Here is a 21,324-nt window from a genome sequence, read left to right as displayed (position 1 = left end):
GTGCCCTTTGGGCAGTGATAGGGAGGGCAGGGTGTGGGACTCCGTGTGTGGGGCTGTGGGACCATTTTATGTCTTCATCCACCATCTGCCAGGTGACATGTGCTTTGTGTGAGATGCTGTCAGGGTCCCTGTGCCAAGAGGCTGTCCAGGAGCTCTACCCCCGGCTGTTGCTGGCTATACTGCATCATCTCTACTGGGTGATTGAACAAAACGTCCCCCAGAAGATGGTGGTCTACAACAGGGAGGAGGGCCCAGGCCGCAAAAGCAAGCCCTTTGATCCTACTAGGTAAGCCCAACAGCCTTGTGACGGACAGCTGGGACTAGTCCATTCCAGAGGGCCCTGGACAACTGGATGCTGGCCCCCTAGGAATGCCAAGGAAGAGAACAGAAGAGTGGAGACAGAACATGGGTGTACGTACTGTGGTCACATGTGCTAGAATATTCTCACATATTTTCAAGCTTCTCATTTATCATCTTCTTGTATGCATTCTTCAGCTGATTCACTCAGTAGTTCATGTCCATATTCATAACTGCCCATGAAGAGATTCAACTAGATGGTAGGTGGTAGGGCAAGCCCGCATCTTTGTCATTCTCTCCATGCTGTTGTGGCATTTGAATCTGGATGACCTTTGACTTGGCTTTGTCACTAGCTTTGCTGTCTTGCACAAGTCACAACTGGAAGTTCTGTTTTCTCATCTCAAAAATGGGGGCTGGACTCCTAAATACGTGGTTGTCATGCTTTTTTTTTTTTCTTTTAAACCTCAGGACATTCTATCCATATGGAATCTTATATAAAATGAGAACAAATAAAACCAAAACCAAATAAAACCACATACTGATTAGGTGGGTGTGGAGTTGAAGAGATATCCTAACCCCATTCTGTGCCCCAGAGAGCAGAATTGGAAAACCATAGCACTCAGATATCTCTATAGTCTCTTTCATAGGACTCTGTGGTTAGATGAGGGCCAGAGTTGAGGGAGTGGATGGGCATTTGGAAATGGCTTTCACAGAGCCATTGATTCTTGTCAGCAGGAAAGGAGAACCCAGCTACCCAAGCAGGAAACTGTCTCCTGGTTTGCAAGCACAGGATGCAGACCGGGGCATAATGCCTTGTTCATCCTTCTCTCCCTTTCTTTTCACACACCCAATGGTGGTGACCTTCAGTTGTGCCTTGGAGGTAGTGAAGCTGGTGTTCGTGGCAGCTGCATATGAAGGAGTGGTGGTCTATGCAAATCAGCATCACTGCTGGGACCTTCTGTCCAGCCCCAAGTGTTACTACATAGGGATCATGGACCTGACAAGGTGAGGCTATTTCCCCAGTAACCCTGGTACTGCTCTAGTGCCAGCCTTTAGTGGCCCCTTCCCCACCTCCCAATCCTTTGGTCTCCTGCCTTCGTGTCTTCCCTGTTCCATGCATGCTGGTCCCTTGCCACCTGCCCCCCCCCCCACCCTCGCCAGCAACTCTTGGCTTCCTGTGTCCCACCCCAGTGGCATTGTGAAGAACTGTGAACCTGCCATCCTGCATCGAATCCTCAACCTCATCAGGAACATCCTATATAGCTCCAACTATCACAGGAGGATTCTGGCCAGGACTTTCTATGCACAGGTGAAGCGTGGGGAAAGGTCCACAGCCTGAGCCATTCATATCCTGGGCTGAGGAACATTTAACAGAAATGTTAAATAACTAGCCCCAGAAAGAGAAAGGATAATCTTAAGTCATTTAAAGTGGGGTCCCTTCTCTGGCACTTCAGGTGCCTGGTTAAAGGAGGCAGGAAAGCCTGAGGAGGGGGCCAGCGGCTTGTGCTCCAGAATGATCCATGGATCCTAGCACCTGACTCAAACTTCAAACCTTTTCAGCATTATCCTCTACCTCCTAAACTTAGTCTCCACCCTGTGTATACAGAGCTACCACTGTGCTCAACTGGACACACACATTACCTGAGTATGGGATCTGAGGGAGGACTGAGGGAGTACTGGGTACTTATAACTTTTTCTCCATCCATAGCTGTGTCTCCTCATACCCACAGCTGCTCTGGCACCGATCAGTGGCTCAGACTGTGGGGCAAGACTTTTTGGGCAATCTAATCAAGTGGACCAACGAGCCCAACATCATTATGAAAGAAGTTGGGCTCCGTGGAATCAGTAACCTCGCATTGCACCCAGGACAAGTAAGAGTGGGGAGGACCAAATGGGAATTGAGTGTTACTCCCTGAAGAATTGGGCTTACCTCTTCAGCCCAATTCTTCTTCTCCCTGAAGAATTGGACTTACCTCTTGGTTCTCTTAGTTATCCAGGGCATAGTACATTCCCCAACCTCTCATCCAAGGACAGCACAACGTCCAGTTTGTAGACTTACATAGACTGGCCATCAGACCTCCTAAACCCTGTGAACACCAGCCTTCTACTTCCTGGGCACATCTGGCCCTCAGATTCCCCATGTCTGTTCTTCTTAGGCACTGTTTTCCAAAAATCCTGTCCCTAGGGTGTTGCAGGATCCTCAGGTGGTGAGTGATCTCTGCCTTCTTCCAAATAGTCAGAATCTCTGAAGAGCCAGGTTCCATTCTTGCGAGACTTCCTGAAGAATGAGGCACGAGTGACAATGCAGGCAGTAAAGAGCCTACGGAACATCATCTGCTTTGGGAAGCAACAGAACACCAAGGTGGTATTTTGCAGCATCTCCAAGCAGCTGCGTCCACTCATCAATGATGTACGGGCCAAAGTTCCTAGGATCAGTTGGAAACAGTATGGGCTGGGACTGAGGATGAGCCCTGGAAACTGAGCGGAGGGTACTGGGGCAGGGCTGTGGGACTGTGGAAGAAGGCTGAAGTCACCAAAGGGTAGCAAAAAGGATACTTGGCTACCTGAAGCCATGCATAGGGTTGTCCCCAGTGCATTCTCCATTACAGACAGACCTAGCACACAGTTATCTACCCATTCTCTCACCAAGAGCCACTGAAGGAAAAAAAAATGGCACCCTGCTATGAAATTGGTTCTGGAGTGAAGTGTGGGGAGACAAGTCACAACTCTACCCTTCTCCCAGATAACACAGGAACCCTAGAATGCTAGGAACCTTGTCAAAAGGACTCAAAGGCTCAGGAATCTGAACTGCCTACACCAATACCAATCCATTTCACATCTCAGCCTGGGACCTGGACTGTTGTCTGTCCTGTAGTTCAGTTTTCAAAGTCTATGGTATGTGGTTTAGGGTCAGATCTATGCATGGAGTGAACACAGGAGTTCATAAACAACTTTATAGGGTCACTCTCCCTAGCTCCTCCCTCTCTGTGACCTCCCTGGTTTTACAGTTCTTTGGGGCTCCCTTTTTCCAGTTGTCTCACAAGAAAGCTGGTACTTTAGTTACTCTGCAGTGCCAGGCACCTCTATGTGCCCACAACGGGGCCAAGTGGCATGATGGCAGAGGAAATAAAGCAATGGGGGCTTATCCATCCTCTTGGGGTCTCAGCTCCTTCAGATGGAGAGTAAGCTTCCCCTCTCTCAGAGTTTTGGCTCCTATAGACTCCCATGGGGCTTGTTTTGGAACTGTGACATGAGAGAATCAAGGGAAGAAAAAGAAACTTCATGCATTAAGTAGAGGGCTTCTCTTGGAGCTGTCTGCCCAGGGTGCTTGCTTCCCAGTTTCTGGTTTCCTTGTGGGCCAGCCAGGGAGACCAGCTGGTATGAACAGATGTGCCCCTCAGCTATTGAGACTGGTGGCATCCTCCTACCCCCACAGTAGCTGGAGCGTCAGGAACCTCTTCATCTTTGGCTTCTGGGAATCTCTCTTACTTCCTTAAAGCTTAGCTATACATTAAAAAAATTTAGGGGGTAGGGGCACCTGGGTGGCTCAGTCAGTTGAGCGTCTGACTTCAGCTCAGGTCATGATCTCGCAGTTCCTGAGTTCGAGCCCCACATTGGGCTCTGTGCTGACAGCTCAGAGCCTGGAGGCTGCTTTGAATTCTGGGTCTCCCTCTCTCTCTGCCCCTCCCCCACTCATGCTCTCTCTCTCTCTCTCTCTCTCTCTCTGTGAAAAATAAATAAACATTAAAAATTTTTTTAAAAATTTTGGGGGTATTTATTATCTAGCATTTAAAGGCATTTATAGTGATAAGGTTATCAGGTTATCTTTTCTCCCATATTGCTAGAATGGAAAGTTGAGATTTATGGTCTAATCAAGAAATAGTAAACGGTTATCATGTACACAATGACAACCTGCCAGAATGAAAAGAACACTGACCCTCGGGTCATAGATTCTGGGTTCCTGGTGCTGCTTTTACGATTCACCTAGCCAGAGGAACTTAGGCAAATCTCTGTTGTTTTACCATTTGTAAAATTTTCTTCTATTATTTTATTGCTATATCCTCTTTTTTTCTCTTCTTTCTGTTCTGTCGTTTGCAATTTCTTTAGATTTATTCTCCGTGTTTCTTCATTTTTCTTTCATATTTCCCATCTCTTTGTCCACCTTGGAAGAATTTCTGGGCTGATTCTCCTCTTACTAACTCACACTTTAGCTGTGGTTATTCTGCTATCCAACCCACCTATTGAATTTTTATTTAATATTTTTTTATGAAGCAGGTCCTTCCTCTTTATTTTTCTCTTCTAGTTGATGGTGTGGTATCTGAATAGCTATTACATTATTCTATAGAGACACTACTTTACTTTTACCTGTATTTATTTACTCATTTATTTATAATTTCAAAGTTTGGACTTTAAAAAATGTCATATATCTATCTATATCTATAGATATAGATAGATATTACAAAATCTTCTGGATGATTCAACTATACTTTCTCTAAGGTTTTGTTTACATTGTATTTTTTTTTTTTAACATCTATTTATTTTTGAGACAGAGAGAGACAGAGCATGAACGGGGGAGGAGCAGAGAGAGAGGGAGACACAGAATCTGAAACAGGCTCCAGGCTCTGAGCAGTCAGCACAGAGCCCGACGCGGGGCTCGAACTCACAGACAGTGAAATCGTGACCTGAGCCGAAGTCGGACGCCCAACCGACTGAGCCACCCAGGCGCCCCTACATTGTATTATTAATTGTATCCTCGGGTGTTGCAGGTTTTTGTTTCTCTTGTGGTCCTGATTTTCCTGAACATTTGGTGAGTCTTGGTGGTGAGTTCTGGAAAGTTTACACTACTGACTCTTGGCCAGCCCTCTGTGAAATACCTATGACTGCAGCCTGGCTTCAGTAACTGTGGGACGTGTCCAGGGATATGTGGACAGTAGGATGCACCAATAGCCAGTCTTTGTGGGATTCCCTGTTCTTCCTGGGTGTTGCCAGACTCGCAGGGCCCCATCCCCTCTCTCTGGTCGAGATAGCACACTCCCTGCTCTGTGGGGGTGGTATGTCTCCCTCCTGCTTGCTGTTTAGCAAGGAGGATACTGGGAGGGCAGCACGGAAGGAGACACTGTGCTGTGCCCCTGGACTACCCCTCTCCAAATGACCACCTGTCAGTTGCCCAGCATCGCTTCTGCTCCTCACATTCAGAGCTGTTAAGCTTGGAGCATTCCCAGAACATGCCCACCTCCTCCAGCAGTCTGTTCTTGCCCACACTTTGGACTGTGGTTTCAACTTTAATTCCAATCCTGTCTGCTGTGTGTCTTTCAGGGATATTCTAGTCCTCTGTCAGGGGGGATCCCATCTACTATTTCAGAACCATTATGGATTTAAAGAGACGTGTCTCTACTATTTCTTTCAGGGATTTGGGGCAGGAAGGGATAAGTGAAGCAGTACTCAATCACTGATCTTGAGCCAAACTGCCTGTGATACTTTTTAGTTAAAGTACTAACACTGAATCATCTGTTTTGTTATTATGTTCACTGTGCAAAAAATAACAACATGTATATCTATTTTGTTAAAATGTCTGCTTCCCAAATCCTACAAGTTCAGGGACTATCTGTCTTGTCCCACCACATCTCTGTTATTTGGTGCTATGCCTAGCTCCTGAGAGCTACCCAATAAGCATTTGTTCAATTAACATAGAATATACTCTTGAAAGTGTACAGTTTAGCTGTTTATGACCGTTGTTAATTAGTACAGGCTAATATTGATTTAAACAATTTTATTCACAGTATAACTAGGATAGCTATAGGTATTTTAAAAAATTTGGCTAAAATTTTAGCCAAATCCTTAGCTAAATCCTTAGAAGAGAAATTAAGCTGTCATTGTGACCCAGGGAAGAACTGAAACTATGATCTTGGCTTCTCTAAGCCTGTGCCTTAACAGAGGGACTTACTAGCTCTGGACTCTAAAGAGAATTACTCAGATACACAAACTGTGTTGCCTTTACATGGTAAACACAGTGCCATCAGGGTACTTTGGACGTGGAAATGAGACATGGGAGTAGGGAGCCAGGCCAGGCAGGGCCAGAGGGAAAGCACAGCCGCCCATCTCCATTTTGCTCTTCGTGGCAGGAGAGGGACCTGGTAAAGATCTCGGCCACCTCTGCCCTGGGCCACATGCTGCATCGAGTTCACAAATTCAAGCCGGGAGCCATCACCCGAAGAGAGATCTACAGTTTTCTAGTCCCGCTGCTGCTTAACATTCAGGATAATAACACCGAGGTAGTCAAGGTACTGGCGACCTTTGTCCTGGCAGATTCCCACCCCTCCTTTTTTTGCTAGAGCAGAGCCCCCTTCCCTTTGACTCTATTTCATGAGCCCAGCCTTGGCTGTACATTTCCTGTCCACATCTTTGGTGTCATCCTCGGGGCTGGCTCTGAGCACTTTTACCCTCTCTTTTGGATGCTGTTGATCTCATCCTGATATGTTTCTGTTCCCTGAAGCTATTTATGTCCCATGTCCTGAACAAGGTCCCACGTTTTACCTGATTCCAGCTCCAAACCCTCAACTGAGCCCCCTGGGGGCTACCTTCATGGTCTTCCACTTAGCCTCCTGCCCTGGCTCCGCAGAGCCATAGGAGTGAGGCTTTGGGGATCCCCTTCTCTCCATCCCGTAGGCCTGTGGAGGGGCCCTGACTGAGTGGGCTAAGGTGATTGGCTGGTCATCACTCACACAGACATTCCAGCACACCACCCTCAGTGATCACATCCAGGTATTGGAAGAAACGTGCAAGTACCTGGTGAGTGAGAGTCTCTGAGAAGCCAGGCCACAATACTCATGTCAGGAACCCAAAGGTAGGCTAAGAGGCTAAGGAGGGGAGGGCTGACAGAAGATACATTTTTTCTTCCTCAATTCTCATTCTTTACCATCAGCAAAATCTGAGAACACACATTTGGGAGGCCAGTCCTTGGTTCTTCATATTTGATTCTCTTAACATCCCAGTGTCTGCTTTCAGAGGCTAGGGAGGTCATGTGAGGGTAGTAGATGGCAATGGGGCAGAGGTTTTCTGGTGACACTTGGCAGGAAGAGATGCAGGCAGGAGTCATCAGGGCTTTAGTGGTCATGGTGTTAGGGTCTGTGGCTCCTACAAAGTCAAGAATAGGGACGAGGTCAGGAATCCTTGTTGAAAAGTAAATATTTAAGGGCTAAGCAAGTAGATTAGGAATTAACATTAGTAATTTTAATATTATGGACTTGGGTGCTTATTGCCTTATATAGGTAGACCACTTTAGGTTTACAAAGCACTTTTATATCCATTATCCCACTGGAGCCTTGCAATTCTGTGAAGGATGGGCAGGTCTTATATATCCACTCTTAAAGATCAGAAAACCGAAGCCAGTTTGCATTCCCACCAAGAGGGTTCCCATTTCTCTACATCCTCACCAGCATCTGTTGTTTCCTGAGTTAATTTTAGCCACTCTGACTGGTGTGAGGTGGTATCTCAATGTGGTTTTGATTTGTATTTCCCTGATGATGAGTGATGTTGCAGCCACTTAGGAAAAGAGTGTGGAGATTCCTCAAAAAGTTAAAAATAGATCTACCCTATGACCCAGCAATAGCACTGCTAGGAATTTACCCAAGGGATACAGGAGTGGTGATGCATAGGGGCACATGTACCCCAATGTTTATAGCAGCACTTTCAACAATAGCCAAATCATGGAAAGAGCCCAAATGTCCATCAACTGATGAATGGATAAAGAAGTTGGGGTATAATACAATGGAATACTACTTGGCAATGAGAAAGAATGAAATCGGGCCATTTGCAACAACATGGATGGAACTGGAGGGTATTATGCTAAGTGAAATAAGTTAGTCAGAGAAAGACAGATACCATATGTTTTCATTCATATGTGGAACTTGAGAAACTTAACAGAAGACCATGGGGGAAGGGAAGGGGAAAAAATAGTTTAAAACAGAGAGGGAGGGAGGCAAACCATAAGAGACTCTTAAATACAGAGGACAAACTGAGGGTTGATGGGGGGGTGGGGAAGAGGGGAAAGTTGGTGATGGGCATTGAGGAGGGCACTTGTTGGGATGAGCACTGGGTGTTGTATGTAAGGGATGAATCACGGGAATCTACCCCCAAAACCAAGAGCACACTACACACTGTACGTTAGCCAACTGGCCAACAAGTTCTATTTAAAAAAAAAAAAAAAAACAAAAGAAAAGAAAACTGGAGCCAGTGTCAGAGTCAGTATTCAGCCCTGGGTCTCCTGGCTCCACACCAGTTGTGTTTCCCCTTATCATGTTGGTATGAAGCAGCAAAATCCTCTTTATGAACTTCCTGCTAAAGTCTGCCCTGTCACTGGGGTAGGGATCTCTGAGGTTCCAGATTGAAGCTCTCTCAGCTGACTGAAGACAGAACAGTGCTGCTTGTGGACAGGGTGAGGGGGGTGAGGGGACCTCTAGTGGTGCTCCCAGGCACCGCCCCCCCAGCTCCTGGTCAGCACCACCCCTCTTTGGCTCCGCAGGTGGGCACAAAAAAAATACAGCTTGTGGGGGAGTTTCTGTCCCAGAGCTTCGACTTCCTGACGAGCCCTCAGTCCTTCCTACGGGAAGCTGCCATCAACTTCATAGGTAAGATGCTTCCTCCTGGCAGCTCTTCCCTCTTGTCTTCAGCAAGGGATCCTCCTTGACCTTCCACAAGGGCTAAGCCAGAACCATGGTACTGTGAAACAGGTCACTTCCTTTCCTAGCTCTGACCTGATTAGAGAGGCTGTCCTGTGACCCAGGCTCAAAGTCCATGTTAGAGGGGGACCTGGGTGGCTCAGTCAGTTGAGCATCTGAATCTTGATTTCGGCTCAGGCCCTGATCTCACTCTTTGTGAGATAGAGCCTCATGTTGGCTCTGTACTGACAGAACAGAACCTGCTTGGGATTCTCTCTCTCCCTCTCTCTCTTCCTCTCCACAGTTCACCAGCTCTCTCTCTCTCAAAATAAATAAATAAGCATGAAAAGAAATCCATGTTAGAAAGGCTGGAGGAAGAAGAGAAGGCTCTGTGCCTTTGCCCCACTCTGTGTGGGTCCACCCACACTGACTGCACTCTGCTTTGTGGGGAAAAGAACCATACATGTTTGAAAAGGAAACAACTATTGCTTCCATTGGAACCCCATGGATTTTCAAAAATATTTTTGTTTCAAATTATAATAGCAGTACAGTGTGTGTTTGTGTTAGAAAACTTAAAAAAATTCAGATTGGCAAAAAAGAAGAAGATAAATAATGCCAGAAATTCTACCATTTGGATTTAACCACTGCTAACATTCTAGAATTTTCCCCTAAGAATATACTACACACACACACACACACACAGCCATTTTAAAAACCATGAAGTTTGGTATACTGTTTTTTCCCTTGCCTATCACAAATACATGCCATTACATACCCTTCAACATTTTTTTTAAATCACTGCATAATATTAATTCCATTTTACAGGTAGATTTATGAAACTATTTAACCAGTTCTTATTTTTGAATATTGAGACTGTGTCATCTTTTGTTTTTATAAGCAGAGAGACAGTGCTTAAATCTCTACATGCCACCATGATTATTTTAAGATAAATTTCTTCAAAAAAATTTTTTTCTTAATGTTTGTTTTTGAGAGAGAGAAAGCACGAGCAGGTGAGGGGCAGGAAGAAAGAGAGGGAGACACAGAATCTGAAGCAGGCTTCAGGCTCTGAGCTGTCAGCACAGAGCAGGACACGGGGCTCAAACCCAAGAAGTGTGAGATCATGATCTGAGCTGAAGTTGGATGCTCAATGGACTGAGCCGTCCAGGCGCCCCAAGATAAATTTCTTAATAAGTAGAATTGCTGGGCCCAAAGGGTAGGCACAATTTTAAGGATTTTGGTGCTTAAACTGCCGTCTAAAAAGTTGCAATCATTTCCCATTGTTACCAGTACTGCATGTATGTATCCATGTTACAGATATTTGCTAACCCTGGGTAGTACTTTAACGTTCATTACCAATTTGATAGGTGAAAAGAGTAGCTTGCTGTTGTTCTGATTATTTTTTTTTTTTTGCCAGTAGTGAGATTAAACATTTTTCCTATGTTTACTGACAATGCATATTTTATTTTTGCAGATTAGTTAGTTGCCTCATGCCCTTTGTTCATTTTCCAATTGGTGTGGGAACCCCATGGAGTTTGACACCCTGGATTCATGCCCTACTTGTCATCTGCCAACAACATTTTCCTGGGTCACAGCTGCTCTGAGCATTGCTCTTTCACTAGAATACTGACACGTGGGCCACAGGGAATCTTGGAGAAACATTTCTTGCTAGAACTGGTTTACACACTTCCTTGTTCGCTAGAGGGGGGGAAAGGGTGGCCCAAAGGTCTGGAATTCTGAAAGGACTTTACATCTGTCCTATCCTTAGGATTAACAATTAAGAGGTTAACCATGAAACGAATTCACGAGGATGATGTGGAGCTGTTACAGAATGGTGAGTCCAGGCCTTGTACCTGGGTTCTGGGTACCACAAGGCATGGGGCAAGACAGAAAGGAAGAGGGGGAATCCCTTAAGGACATGTTTTGTTACTTTCAATAAAGTATGTCTTTACCACTATAAATGTTATATGGACAAGGAGAAAATGGGGAGAAGTAGGAGGAAGAAAACAAGTTATCCATTGTGTTGCTGCTTAGAGAAAAACAAGGCTAACCAAAATGTTCTAGTCCCTCAAAATTTATCATGTGCTGTCAGTTGCTGATGCTACAGTGGTGTTCAAGGGAGACACCCCCTGTCCCCTAAAGAACTTGCAGTTTTGTGCTCTTTTTTATTGCAGTAAAAATATTTTAAAGTTACTTTTTATTTACAGAAGAAATGCATGAATGTAGTCTGTTTGCAAAAAAAAAAAAATGGGAACATTATTGATAAGGGTAAAGTTCTTTTTTGGGGGGTAAATTTCTATTCACGCTCAAGTCTGGCTCCTCTACCCTCTTCCCCTGTTTGTTATGTAGTCTTGTATGCTTTTGCTGTGTACACATAGAATATATATGTTATGTAACATATAATATATACTGTAATATATTATAGGATATACAATGTTATATATATGTATACATACATATATACATATATATATAACTTTCTGCAACAGATATATGTGTGTGTGTGTGTGTGTCTGTGTGTGTATGTGTGTGTGTATACACATATGTCTCCTTGTATACAGGTGTAAGTGTTTCTCTGGGCTGGATACCAGAAAGTAGGCTTTTATCATGCATATTGAGCTTAACAGGGTTTAGAGTAAAACATTTTAACCTTCCTTCCTGTGTTGACATGAGTTCCAATTACCACCCCTCCCAATTTACAGGCTTTTGTTACTGAATATTTTAGTTCTTTTTTTTTTTTTATAACCCAGAACTTAGATACTATGATTCTTGTTGTTACATTATACAAACAGTGAGGGCTTACTGCAGCGTTATATGCTCTCCATTCCTTTCTCTATCTCTAACCATCCTTCATTTTTTTTCATCCTGAAATACACTTTTTAGAAGTTTCTTTAGTGCTAGTATCTTGATGTTATGCTCTCTTGGATTTTGCTTGTTTGTAATGACTTTTTCTTATCACCATTCTTGCAAGGTAGCTTTACTAGTGGCACGATTCTTTTTTTTTAATTAACAATTTTATTTTTTAAAAGTAATCTCTATATGCAATGTGCGACTCGAACCCACAACCCGGAGATCAAGAGCCACATACTCCCCTGATTTAGCCAGCCAGGTGCCCCTAATAGTGACACAATTCAAGACCAACAGTTTATTTCTCAGCACTTTGAAGATATACTACTGTCTTCTGGCTTTATTTGCTGCTAAAAGGAGCCTGCTGTCATTAATTTTTGTTCCTTTGCAGGTTAATCTATCCCTTTTCTCCAGCTAATTTAAGATTTTTCTTTTAGTTTTTAGCATAGCAAATAGGGGCACCTGAGTGGCTCTGTTGGTTAAGCATCTGACTTTGGCTTAGGTCATAATCTCACAGTTTGTGAGCTTGAACCCTGCATGGAGCCGGCTTTTGATCCTCTGTCCCCCTCCCCCCCCCCCCCCCCCCCGCCTCTGCCCTTTCCCCACCTGCTCTCTCAAAAATAGCTAAACATTAAAAAAAAAATCTAGCAAATAGTATAATAAACCCTCCAACCCTGTCCCCCAGCTTCAACAAGTATCAACTCATGGTTACCTTGTTTCCTCTGTTTCTCTACATACACCCCTCCCTGCCAGCTTATTCTGAGCCAAACCTCAGACTTCATATTATTCATCTATAAATATTTTAGTATATATTTCTAAATGAAACTCTTTTAAAAATTAAAACATTAAACAACTGTTTTAATAATAGACATGTTTTGGAGTAGAATGCAAATTATACATGAATTTTTAAGATAAAGAGGTTCTAAAGATTTGTGGAGTATATGAGATTTGAGGTAATTCATCCAGACCCTTGAGGCTACGCATTTATTCTCTTCTGCCTCTGAAGTTAGGGGTACTTCAGAGAAGTGTTTCCTAGTCCCAGTCTCTAACCCTCCTAATTTCAGAGGTATTTGTCCATGATCATAGAAGTGAATTACTGGGAGAGCCAGAGCTAGAATTCCAATTCAGGGAACTTTTTTTTTTTTTAAGTTTATTTATTTATTTTGAGAGAGAGAAATGGAGGGGTAGAGAGAGAGGGAGAGTGAGAGAGAATCTGAAGCAGGCTTCACGCTGTCAGCATGGAGCTCCATGCAGGGCTCAATCCCATGAGCTGTGAGATCATGACCTGAGCCAAAGTCAGACGCTTAACTGACTGAGCCACCCAGGTACCTCCAAATTCAGGGACCTTTGCACCAATGAATGCTCACTCCATTGTCCTTTAATTTCATCAAAGTCCTGAAAAAGAGGGAATAGGAGTTGGGGTGTGGAGGAAGAAGAGCTGAGATTCCCAACGTATATCAGAAGAGAAATTTTACCTCCCCTGCAAAATCCTTTGGTCCCTAAAATAGCCATACCTATGTTTGCTATAGGAGGTACTTCTGCGCTTGCTCTCAATTAAATTAGTTTCTTAATTATTAAAGACCTGCTGTCTACCAGGTATTCTTCTAAGCCCTGGGAAATTGCAGCGAACAAAACTGATGTCCCCACCCTGCTACAGCACCCCTTCCAGCGGGGTAGGGGAGGAGCCCTAACCAAGTACATATGTGTTAGATAGGCACTATGGAGAAGGTGAGGCAGGACCAGGGATCCAAGGGTCAGAGGGCGGGGCAGGGGTGCCCCCACCGATAAGAGGCATTGGAGCGGAGACCTGGAGGAAGTGAGGGAGTGAACCATCTGAGTAGCTGAGGGAAGAGCACCTGGCATGTTCAAGGAGGAACAAGAAGTCAGCGTGTTCATGTGGAGTGAGCAAAAGGAAGAACAGGAGATGAGCTCAGAGAACAGCAGTGGGGCCAGAATCCTGCCAGCCTTTTCGGCCATGGTAAGGATTTAGGACTTTGCTGTGGGTGGTAGGGATACTTCACGAAACACAGTTCTCAACTCCTCCAAGGTGGGGGGTGGGGTGGGAAGGATTCAGGGTGCTTGTGCTAAGTGGTGCCTGTGTGATTCATTCCAGTGCCGAATGGAAATGATGTTTGAATTCTTCCATGCCACAGTTTGCTTCCTTTGATGCAGAGACAAGATGGAGAGAATGTTGGCTTTTACAGCCCTGCCCCTGTGTGCGGGTCCTTGTGTACATAAGAGTGGGTGTGCGTGTCAGAACGGCCTGACACGAGTACCACAGCTTTGCTGTTGTCACTGTTCTAGTGCTGCACATGCTTGTCCTCAGGGACCTGCCTTCTGGTTGGAGCCCACTTACCTTCCTGGGACCTGCTTTGAGCTAATACTCTGGATATGCTGCTTTTAAAGGGATGGTGGCTATGGGGTGCCAGGGTGGCTCAGTTGGTTAAGCGTCTGACTTCAGCTCAGGTCATGGTCTCACGGTTCATGGGTTCAAGCCCCGTGTCGGGCTCTGTGCTGACAGCTCAGAGCCCGGAGCCTGCTTCTGATTCTATGTCTCCCTCTCTCTCTGCCCCTCCCCTGCTTGCACTCTGTCTTTTTCTGTCTCTCAAAAATAAATAAATGTAAAAAATAAATAAATAAATAAAGGGATGGTGGCTCATCTTTCAGAGGAAATGCCTAGCAGGCACTGCAGAAAGACAAGTTTTTGTTTCCTTTCTGGCTTATTCACTGCTCTTTATCTAGGGTAAAAAGTGGTGAGGTAAATGACTTTTAAGGGTCTTTTCTTCCAAGTCAATGTGTAATGAAAAACACAGGCTCCAATGTCGGCTAGCCCAGTTTCGAATACTGGCTCTCTCAATAATGAGCCGTGTGAACTTGAGCGAGTTACTGTCTCTGTGCCTCAGTTTCTTCATCAGTATCATGAGGATAATAGTGCTGATCTTAAACGTTGTTTAAGTATCAGATACAGATGCATGTAAAGACCCGTGCTTTGCTGGGCACAGACGTGTCCCACAGAACCTTTGTGTTGAGTTGGCTTAGTCTTCTGGACTGAGGCAGGGCAGGGTGCCGGAAGCAGTTGGCAGAGAGGGTGTTCGGAGTTCTGGTCAAGGAAGAATGAGTTTGTTAGCTGCTGTTAAGAGTAGCCATGCCTTCTCCTGCCCCCAGTGACCAGGTAGCAGCATCTGTCCCATTAGGGCCCTAACCCTGGCTTCTGACCCTAATGTTTTGTACCTCTATTGCCTTCTCCTCATTTTTTTTACAACTGAGGTCTCTACTGGGTAGTAGAGCCCTATTCCCAGTGACTGGAGCATGTCAGGGAAGGTACACCTAGAATGAATACCCTAGACTCCTCAGCATACCAGAGAACTGCCTTCCTCATCCCAGCGAGCCTCTCAGAAAGACTGCCTAAATGATGTAGACAGGAGGGACTTTTTTCTCCAACAAAAGTAATTCCGGTTACATTTACACTCATATCTAGTGCCTAACAAACCTTGTGATCACGAGATGGCTCTTCACAGGATTTATGTATTTACTGTGTAGCTTGAGCCCAGTTCTTCCGCCTGTGCTAAGTACAAATGAGATGAACCTGAAGCAGTAGATTTTGATGGGCTTGAAGGCCCTTTTGAGCCAACACCTGTCCTGTTCTCTTTATTCTTTGCATGCTAAGTAATTTCCAGTCTCCATCCCTCTGTTCCCACCTGGATCTAAGCCCCCCTGTAGGCCATTCCCTAACTGGACCATTTTAACAACCCCCACCCCTGTCTCTTCTCTACACAGAAGCCAGATTCTCTTTGAAACATGTACATTGAATCATGTCGCCCCTTGCTTAAAACCCTTCAGTGATTTTCCATTGTTCTTCAGGTTGAAGTCTGGTCCCTTACCTTTGGCCATGAGGCCCTGACTGATCTGGTTTCTGTCTCTCCACCCTTAGCCTATAGCACCATCCCCCCCCACTAGAAGGTGCAGCCACACTGGCTACTTTCTACATTGTGAATAGAAGCCCCCATCCCAACCTTCAACCTTCGGGAGTGCTTCTGCCCTTTCTTTTCATGTAGCTTCTTACTTCTCAGCTCAAATATTGCCTTCTCAGAGTGGCATTCCCTGACTGGCCTATCTAAAGAGCTCCTTCCCAGGTATTCACTGCCATTACTCTGTTAATTCCCTTCCTCATACTTCATTTACATTTGCTTGTTTGTTTTGTCTTTCCTCCACTAGAATGTTAAGTTCTTGAGGGTGGGGAATCTTTCTTGTTCACCACTGTATCCCTAGCACCTGAGCGGATAGTAAGCGCTCAGTAACAGCTGTTGAAAGAATTAATAGTTATTGTTTATAACAGTGAAAAATTGCAAACGACCTAATTACTCACTAATAAGAGAGTTCATCAAAGAAATTATGATAGAATCATGTGATTGGATATTACGGTGTATAGCAGAATATTTTGTGGGAAGAAAAAAATGTAAATCTTATTTTTGTAAAAAGAAGTGTCCATATTCGGTATCTAAAAAAATACTACCGGCGTGACTGGCTGGCTTAGTCAGCACAGTGTGCAACTCTTGATCTCTTGGTCATAAGTGTGAGCCCCATGTTGGGCACAGAGATTACTTAAAAAATATATACTGCAAAGATAGGAACGAAAATATTAACAGTCTTATCTCTGGGCGAGGGGTGAGTGATTTTTCTTTCTTTCCTTTAAAAAAATGATTTCTATTTAAACATTTTTTCTACAGTAAAAGAAGTATTACTTTTATGGTGACAAAAATTATTCTAAATGAAGTTATAGAATAATAACCTGGCATGTGGGGTGGAAAAAAATGGCATCCTTGGAGATTGAGAATCTGAGTTGACCTCCTTTCTGGTTTCAGCTATTGGAAGCCTGAGGAATGATCCTGTGGAATCTATCCAGTCTTTGGTCACTACTACCCTGAAAAACCTTGATGAATATCTTAATCCCGAGTCTATCTCTGCTTCCAGGATGAGCCAGCTGAGCAATAACATCTTCAAAGTCACTGGCATGAAAACCTCAGAAAGAAAGAAGCGACTGTTTAAGACTGTCAAACAGGAAAGAGATGATGATGACAATCAGAAAAAGAATATCTGGAATTGGCTTCGAGGCCCTCTAAATTCCTTGTGCAACTGGCACAATAGGAGGGTGAAAACTACTCCACTCATAATAGGTAATTCAGATAAATAATCAATATGGTCACAGGTCCCAACATCTGAAAGTCCACCTACAGAAGCTGGACCTGCCCCTAAATAAGTTGCACCTAACTGTTCTGGGACTGAAGCCTTTTCCATTTGTTGTCCAGATAAGCAGTACTTTGATTCACAGTAGCTCTCCTACCTTTTTCCAACTGGACGGGCTACCTGGGATTAAACCCAAGGAGGCGGTTTTGATCCTAGAAGGCACAGTATGTGTCTCTCCCTAGGGGATTGTTGGCTATCAGCATATACATTTGTCAATAAAACTTATTTTCTCGTCCTAAGACAAGGTGACTTTCATCCTAGTTTTGGGGGATTGGGGGTAAACCTGAGTGACAGGGACAGCTTTGTATCTCCTTCAACCTTCAGGTAAAATTCCAAATGACGAGAGTGAGGAGGAGTAGGATGGTGGAACAGCACACCCTCTGGTTTCTGATCTTTTTCCCCCCACTGCCTCACACCTTGGATGAAATTCCCAGGCCTGACACACTTACATGGGCACATTCAGATTTCAGGTTGGAACAGAAAAAGGTAGGCTGTGGGTGTAAACAGTGGAGTGGCAGTAACACCAGCCCCATCTCTCTCACTTAAAAAAGCACATCAGATTGCAACAGAGTAAGTGACATTCTTGTGGGGATAAGTTTGAGTCCATTCTAATTTGTTTTTAAAAATCACTCTAGGGGTGCCTGGCTGGCTCAGTTGGAAGAGCATGTGACTCTTGACCTTGGAGTTGTGAATTCAAGCCCCATGTCGGGTGAAGAGATTACTTAAATTAAAAAAAAAACACACACACACACACACACTTGGGGTGCCTGAGTGGCTCAGTCACTTAAACATCTGGCTCTTGATTTGGGCTCAGGTCATGATCTCACAGTTTCATGGGTTCGAGCCCTGCATCGGGCTATGTGCTGACAGTGCAGATCCTGCTTGGGATTCTCTCTATCCTTCTCTCTCTCTACCTCTCTCCTGCTCATGCTCTTTCTCTCTCTCAAAATAACTTAGAAAACAACACTTAAAAATCACTCTAAAACTCAGACTTGAATCCTTGCTCCCTCTCCCACATAACCATTATTAGTGACTGGTTCTTTTATCCTACCTCAGAATTCTGCACTTCACTGCTGTGCGTCTGACGTCTCATCTAGAAATGGCCTTGATAATACTGCCTGTGGATCCTCCAGTATTTTTTCTCCCCTTCTTTTTTTTAACTGTGTGTTTGGTTGCCTAGAAAAAGGAATATGTTTCCTAACCTGCCTTGCTGCTAGGTCTGACCCACCCAGGTGGGTGGAAGAGAAAGTAGCATATCTGACTTCCAAGACATGTTCTTCAAGGGCAGGGGCCCATCCATCTTTGTCATGTCTCCCTGGTGACTGGAACGTAGGCATGATGGTTGGAGCTAAATAGCTATCACAGATCATCAGGAGGAAGTGATCTACTGAAGATGGCAGAACACAAGGATAGAAAAAACCTAGGCCAGTTATGATGGTAGAGCTGTTTACCAGTTTGGATACCTTCAGACTTTATCTGGGGGGTTGGAGGGTTAGAGGTAAAATTTTATCTGTCTTACCCAATGCTATTTGAGTTTTCTGTCACCGGCAAAACCCAATCTTGATGGATTTACTTAAACTTTCAACATTACTGTAGGGATTAAAGAGGGTAATGAATATGAAGTGCTTAGCGGTTTGCCAGGAACAAAGTAAGAGGGCAATGATTTTTTTTTTTTGTTTTTTTTTTGACAAAGGTCATGCCAGTTAGGTATTGGAACTTGGTTCTTTGAAGTTTGAAAGATGTGGAAAGACCAAAGAACTAGTTCCCACTCTGGTCAAATTGATTAAATTAATTTCTTTGAAGTTAACCATGATGAGAACGGTTTTGATTGCTTCTGAATTTTATGAACTTTTAGATAAAATCTTTCTAAAACTGTTTTCCTCCTATTTAAAAATGAGAATATCAAACTTACCTTATGGGTGTTATGGACTGAAAGGAGATGGCTGTGTACTTTGTATATAAATAAGTGTTTACTAATGGCTATAATTATTACCTGGGTATGATGGTTAATTTTATGTGTCAACATGGTTGAGCCATAGCTCCCAGATATTTGGTTAAACATTATTCTGGATGTTTCTATGAGGATGCCTTTGGATGAGATTAACATTGCAATTGTAAATAAGTTAATCAGACTGCCCTCCATAATGTGGGTGGGCCTCATCCCATCAGTTGAAGACCTGAACAGAATAAATTCCTGGGACGCCTGGGTGGCTCAGTTGGTGAAGTATCTGACTCTTGATTTTGGCTCAGGTCATGATCTCATGGTTTGTGAGACTGAGCCCTATGAGGGGCTCCATGCTGATGGCATGGAGACTGTTTAGGATTCTCTCTCTCTCTCTCTCTCTCTCAAAATAAATAAACTTAAAACAAAACAAAACTGACCTCCTGAGTGCTAGAAGGAATTCTACCAGCAGATGACGTTTGGACTTGAACTGGAACATGAGCTCTTCCCTGTGTCTCCAGCCTAATGGGCCACCCTATATATATTGGACTTGCTGGCCTCCATAATTGGCAATTCCTTAAGTCAATCTTTCTCTTTCTACACACACACACACACACACACACACACACACACACACACACACACACACCCTATTGGTTCTGTTTCCCTGGAGAACCCTAATTAACACTAGGCAGTCTCCTCTGAATGAGTAGAGCAGCATCAACAATTCGGGATGACATAGGTGTGGTTGGTGACAGTTGGCAGAAGAACTAAACTTTAAAGGAGAAACACTACTCTGACTTAGCTTCTGAACCCAAGCACTGAGACTTTCCCTGCTTTGTGTATTGGCATTTGCCCCACTGGCCTTTGGCCTACCTTTTCGTTCTGTTTTTGGCTTTCTGACTTTCACTGCAATTTCCTTCAAACTTGGACTTCTCAGGATACCCCCAACCCTGTCATGATCTCTAATTCTTGCAACCACTCCCTGGCTGCCCATTCTGTACTAAGACAGCTGCCTTGTCTGTATCAGGATTCTGTAGGGCCCTTAGTCTTGTATTTGGGGAGATCTTGCCCAAATCAGGCTACCTGGCAGAGGAAGCTGGTCAATGGCAGAGGGAAGAGTTGCCCTTTCACTTGGTCCTTACATCAGCACCCCCTGTCTTCCTTTGCATGGTTTCCCCTTCTTCTGCCTTCCAGCATGCATCTCCCCCTTGTCTCCTCCCCTCCAGACTCCTTGAACGGGCGGAGCACTTCTGCTCCTCCAGGCTTCTCATCATTTAGACTTTTCTTAACCCTTGCAAAGTGATTTTGTTCAAACTACTGTACTGACTCTCCCTTATTAAGTTGCCAGGGAATTTCCTTCTAATTATTGTCCTTCTTGACCTTGCTGTATCCAATATTTTTGATCATTTTCTCTTTTAGCTCCGTGGTGGCCCTAATTTGCATTCTACTCCTCTAGTTAATCAATCTCTCACCTTCCTTTCCCCCAAATGTGGGCATTTCTTAAAGGTCATTCCCTGCTGTTTTCTTCTCTTTAAAAAATGTGTGGTAAAATATATATAACATAAGATTAACCATATTAACCATTTTTAAGTGTATGGTTTAGTGTTAAGTATGTTGACTTTGTTGGCAACCAATGTCCAGAACTCTCTTCCTCTCATAAAACTGAAACTCTATACCCAGTAAACAACAATTCCCAATTTCCCACTCGACTCAGTCCCTGGTAATTTCCATTCTACTTTCTGTCTCTATGAATCTGACTACTCTAGGTACCTCCTTTAAGTGGAATCATACAGTATTTGTCTTTTTGTGACTGGCTTACTTCACTTATCATGATATGATGGTTAATTTTATGTGTTAACTTGGATGGACCATGGTTCCCAAATATTTGATTAAACATTATTCTGGATGTTTCTGTGAAGGTGGTTTTTAGATGAGATTAGCATTTAAATCAGTGGACTTTGAGTAGAGCAGATTATTCTCCATAATGCATGTAATCAGGTGAAGGCCTTAACAGAACAATGGATTCCCAGAGCAAGAGATTCTGCCAGCAGACACCCTTTGTACTTGAACTGCAACTCTTCCCTGAGTCTCCAGTCTGCCTGCTGGCTTACCTCACCAGATTTTGGGCCTGCAAAGCCTCCACTTTGTGAGCCAATTCCTTAAAATAAATTTTTTGCTATACGCATCCTATTGAATCTGTCTCTCTGGATAACCCTGACTATAATGTCCTCAAGGTTCATCCATGTTGTAGCAGATGTCAGAATTTCCTTTCATTTTAAGGCTGAAAAATACTCCATTGTATATAAATACCACATTTTGTTCATTCATCTCTTGATG

At 44.0% G+C, this 21,324-nt stretch overlaps 1 protein-coding gene across 1 annotated transcript in view; it reads left to right on the top strand.

Moving 5' to 3' along the window:
* LOC102964951 (maestro heat-like repeat-containing protein family member 1) overlaps positions 1 to 17,280 on the top strand; it is a 93,038-nt gene extending 75,758 nt beyond the window's left edge. The window contains exons 32-41 of the mRNA XM_015542327.2: positions 93 to 286; positions 1,165 to 1,302; positions 1,489 to 1,606; positions 2,028 to 2,168; positions 2,534 to 2,707; positions 6,420 to 6,578; positions 6,964 to 7,086; positions 8,819 to 8,924; positions 10,720 to 10,785; positions 16,661 to 17,280. Coding sequence (XP_015397813.2) covers positions 93 to 286; positions 1,165 to 1,302; positions 1,489 to 1,606; positions 2,028 to 2,168; positions 2,534 to 2,707; positions 6,420 to 6,578; positions 6,964 to 7,086; positions 8,819 to 8,924; positions 10,720 to 10,785; positions 16,661 to 16,989 — 1,548 coding nt within the window. The 3' untranslated portion in view covers positions 16,990 to 17,280. The remainder of the gene's footprint in view (positions 1 to 92; positions 287 to 1,164; positions 1,303 to 1,488; positions 1,607 to 2,027; positions 2,169 to 2,533; positions 2,708 to 6,419; positions 6,579 to 6,963; positions 7,087 to 8,818; positions 8,925 to 10,719; positions 10,786 to 16,660) is intronic.
* The last annotated feature ends 4,044 nt before the right edge of the window (positions 17,281 to 21,324 follow it).

The sequence above is a fragment of the Panthera tigris genome, chromosome B4 (assembly GCF_018350195.1).
Source record: "Panthera tigris isolate Pti1 chromosome B4, P.tigris_Pti1_mat1.1, whole genome shotgun sequence".
Lineage (NCBI taxonomy): Eukaryota > Metazoa > Chordata > Mammalia > Carnivora > Felidae > Panthera > Panthera tigris.
This window is presented reverse-complemented; position numbering and strand designations above follow the sequence as displayed.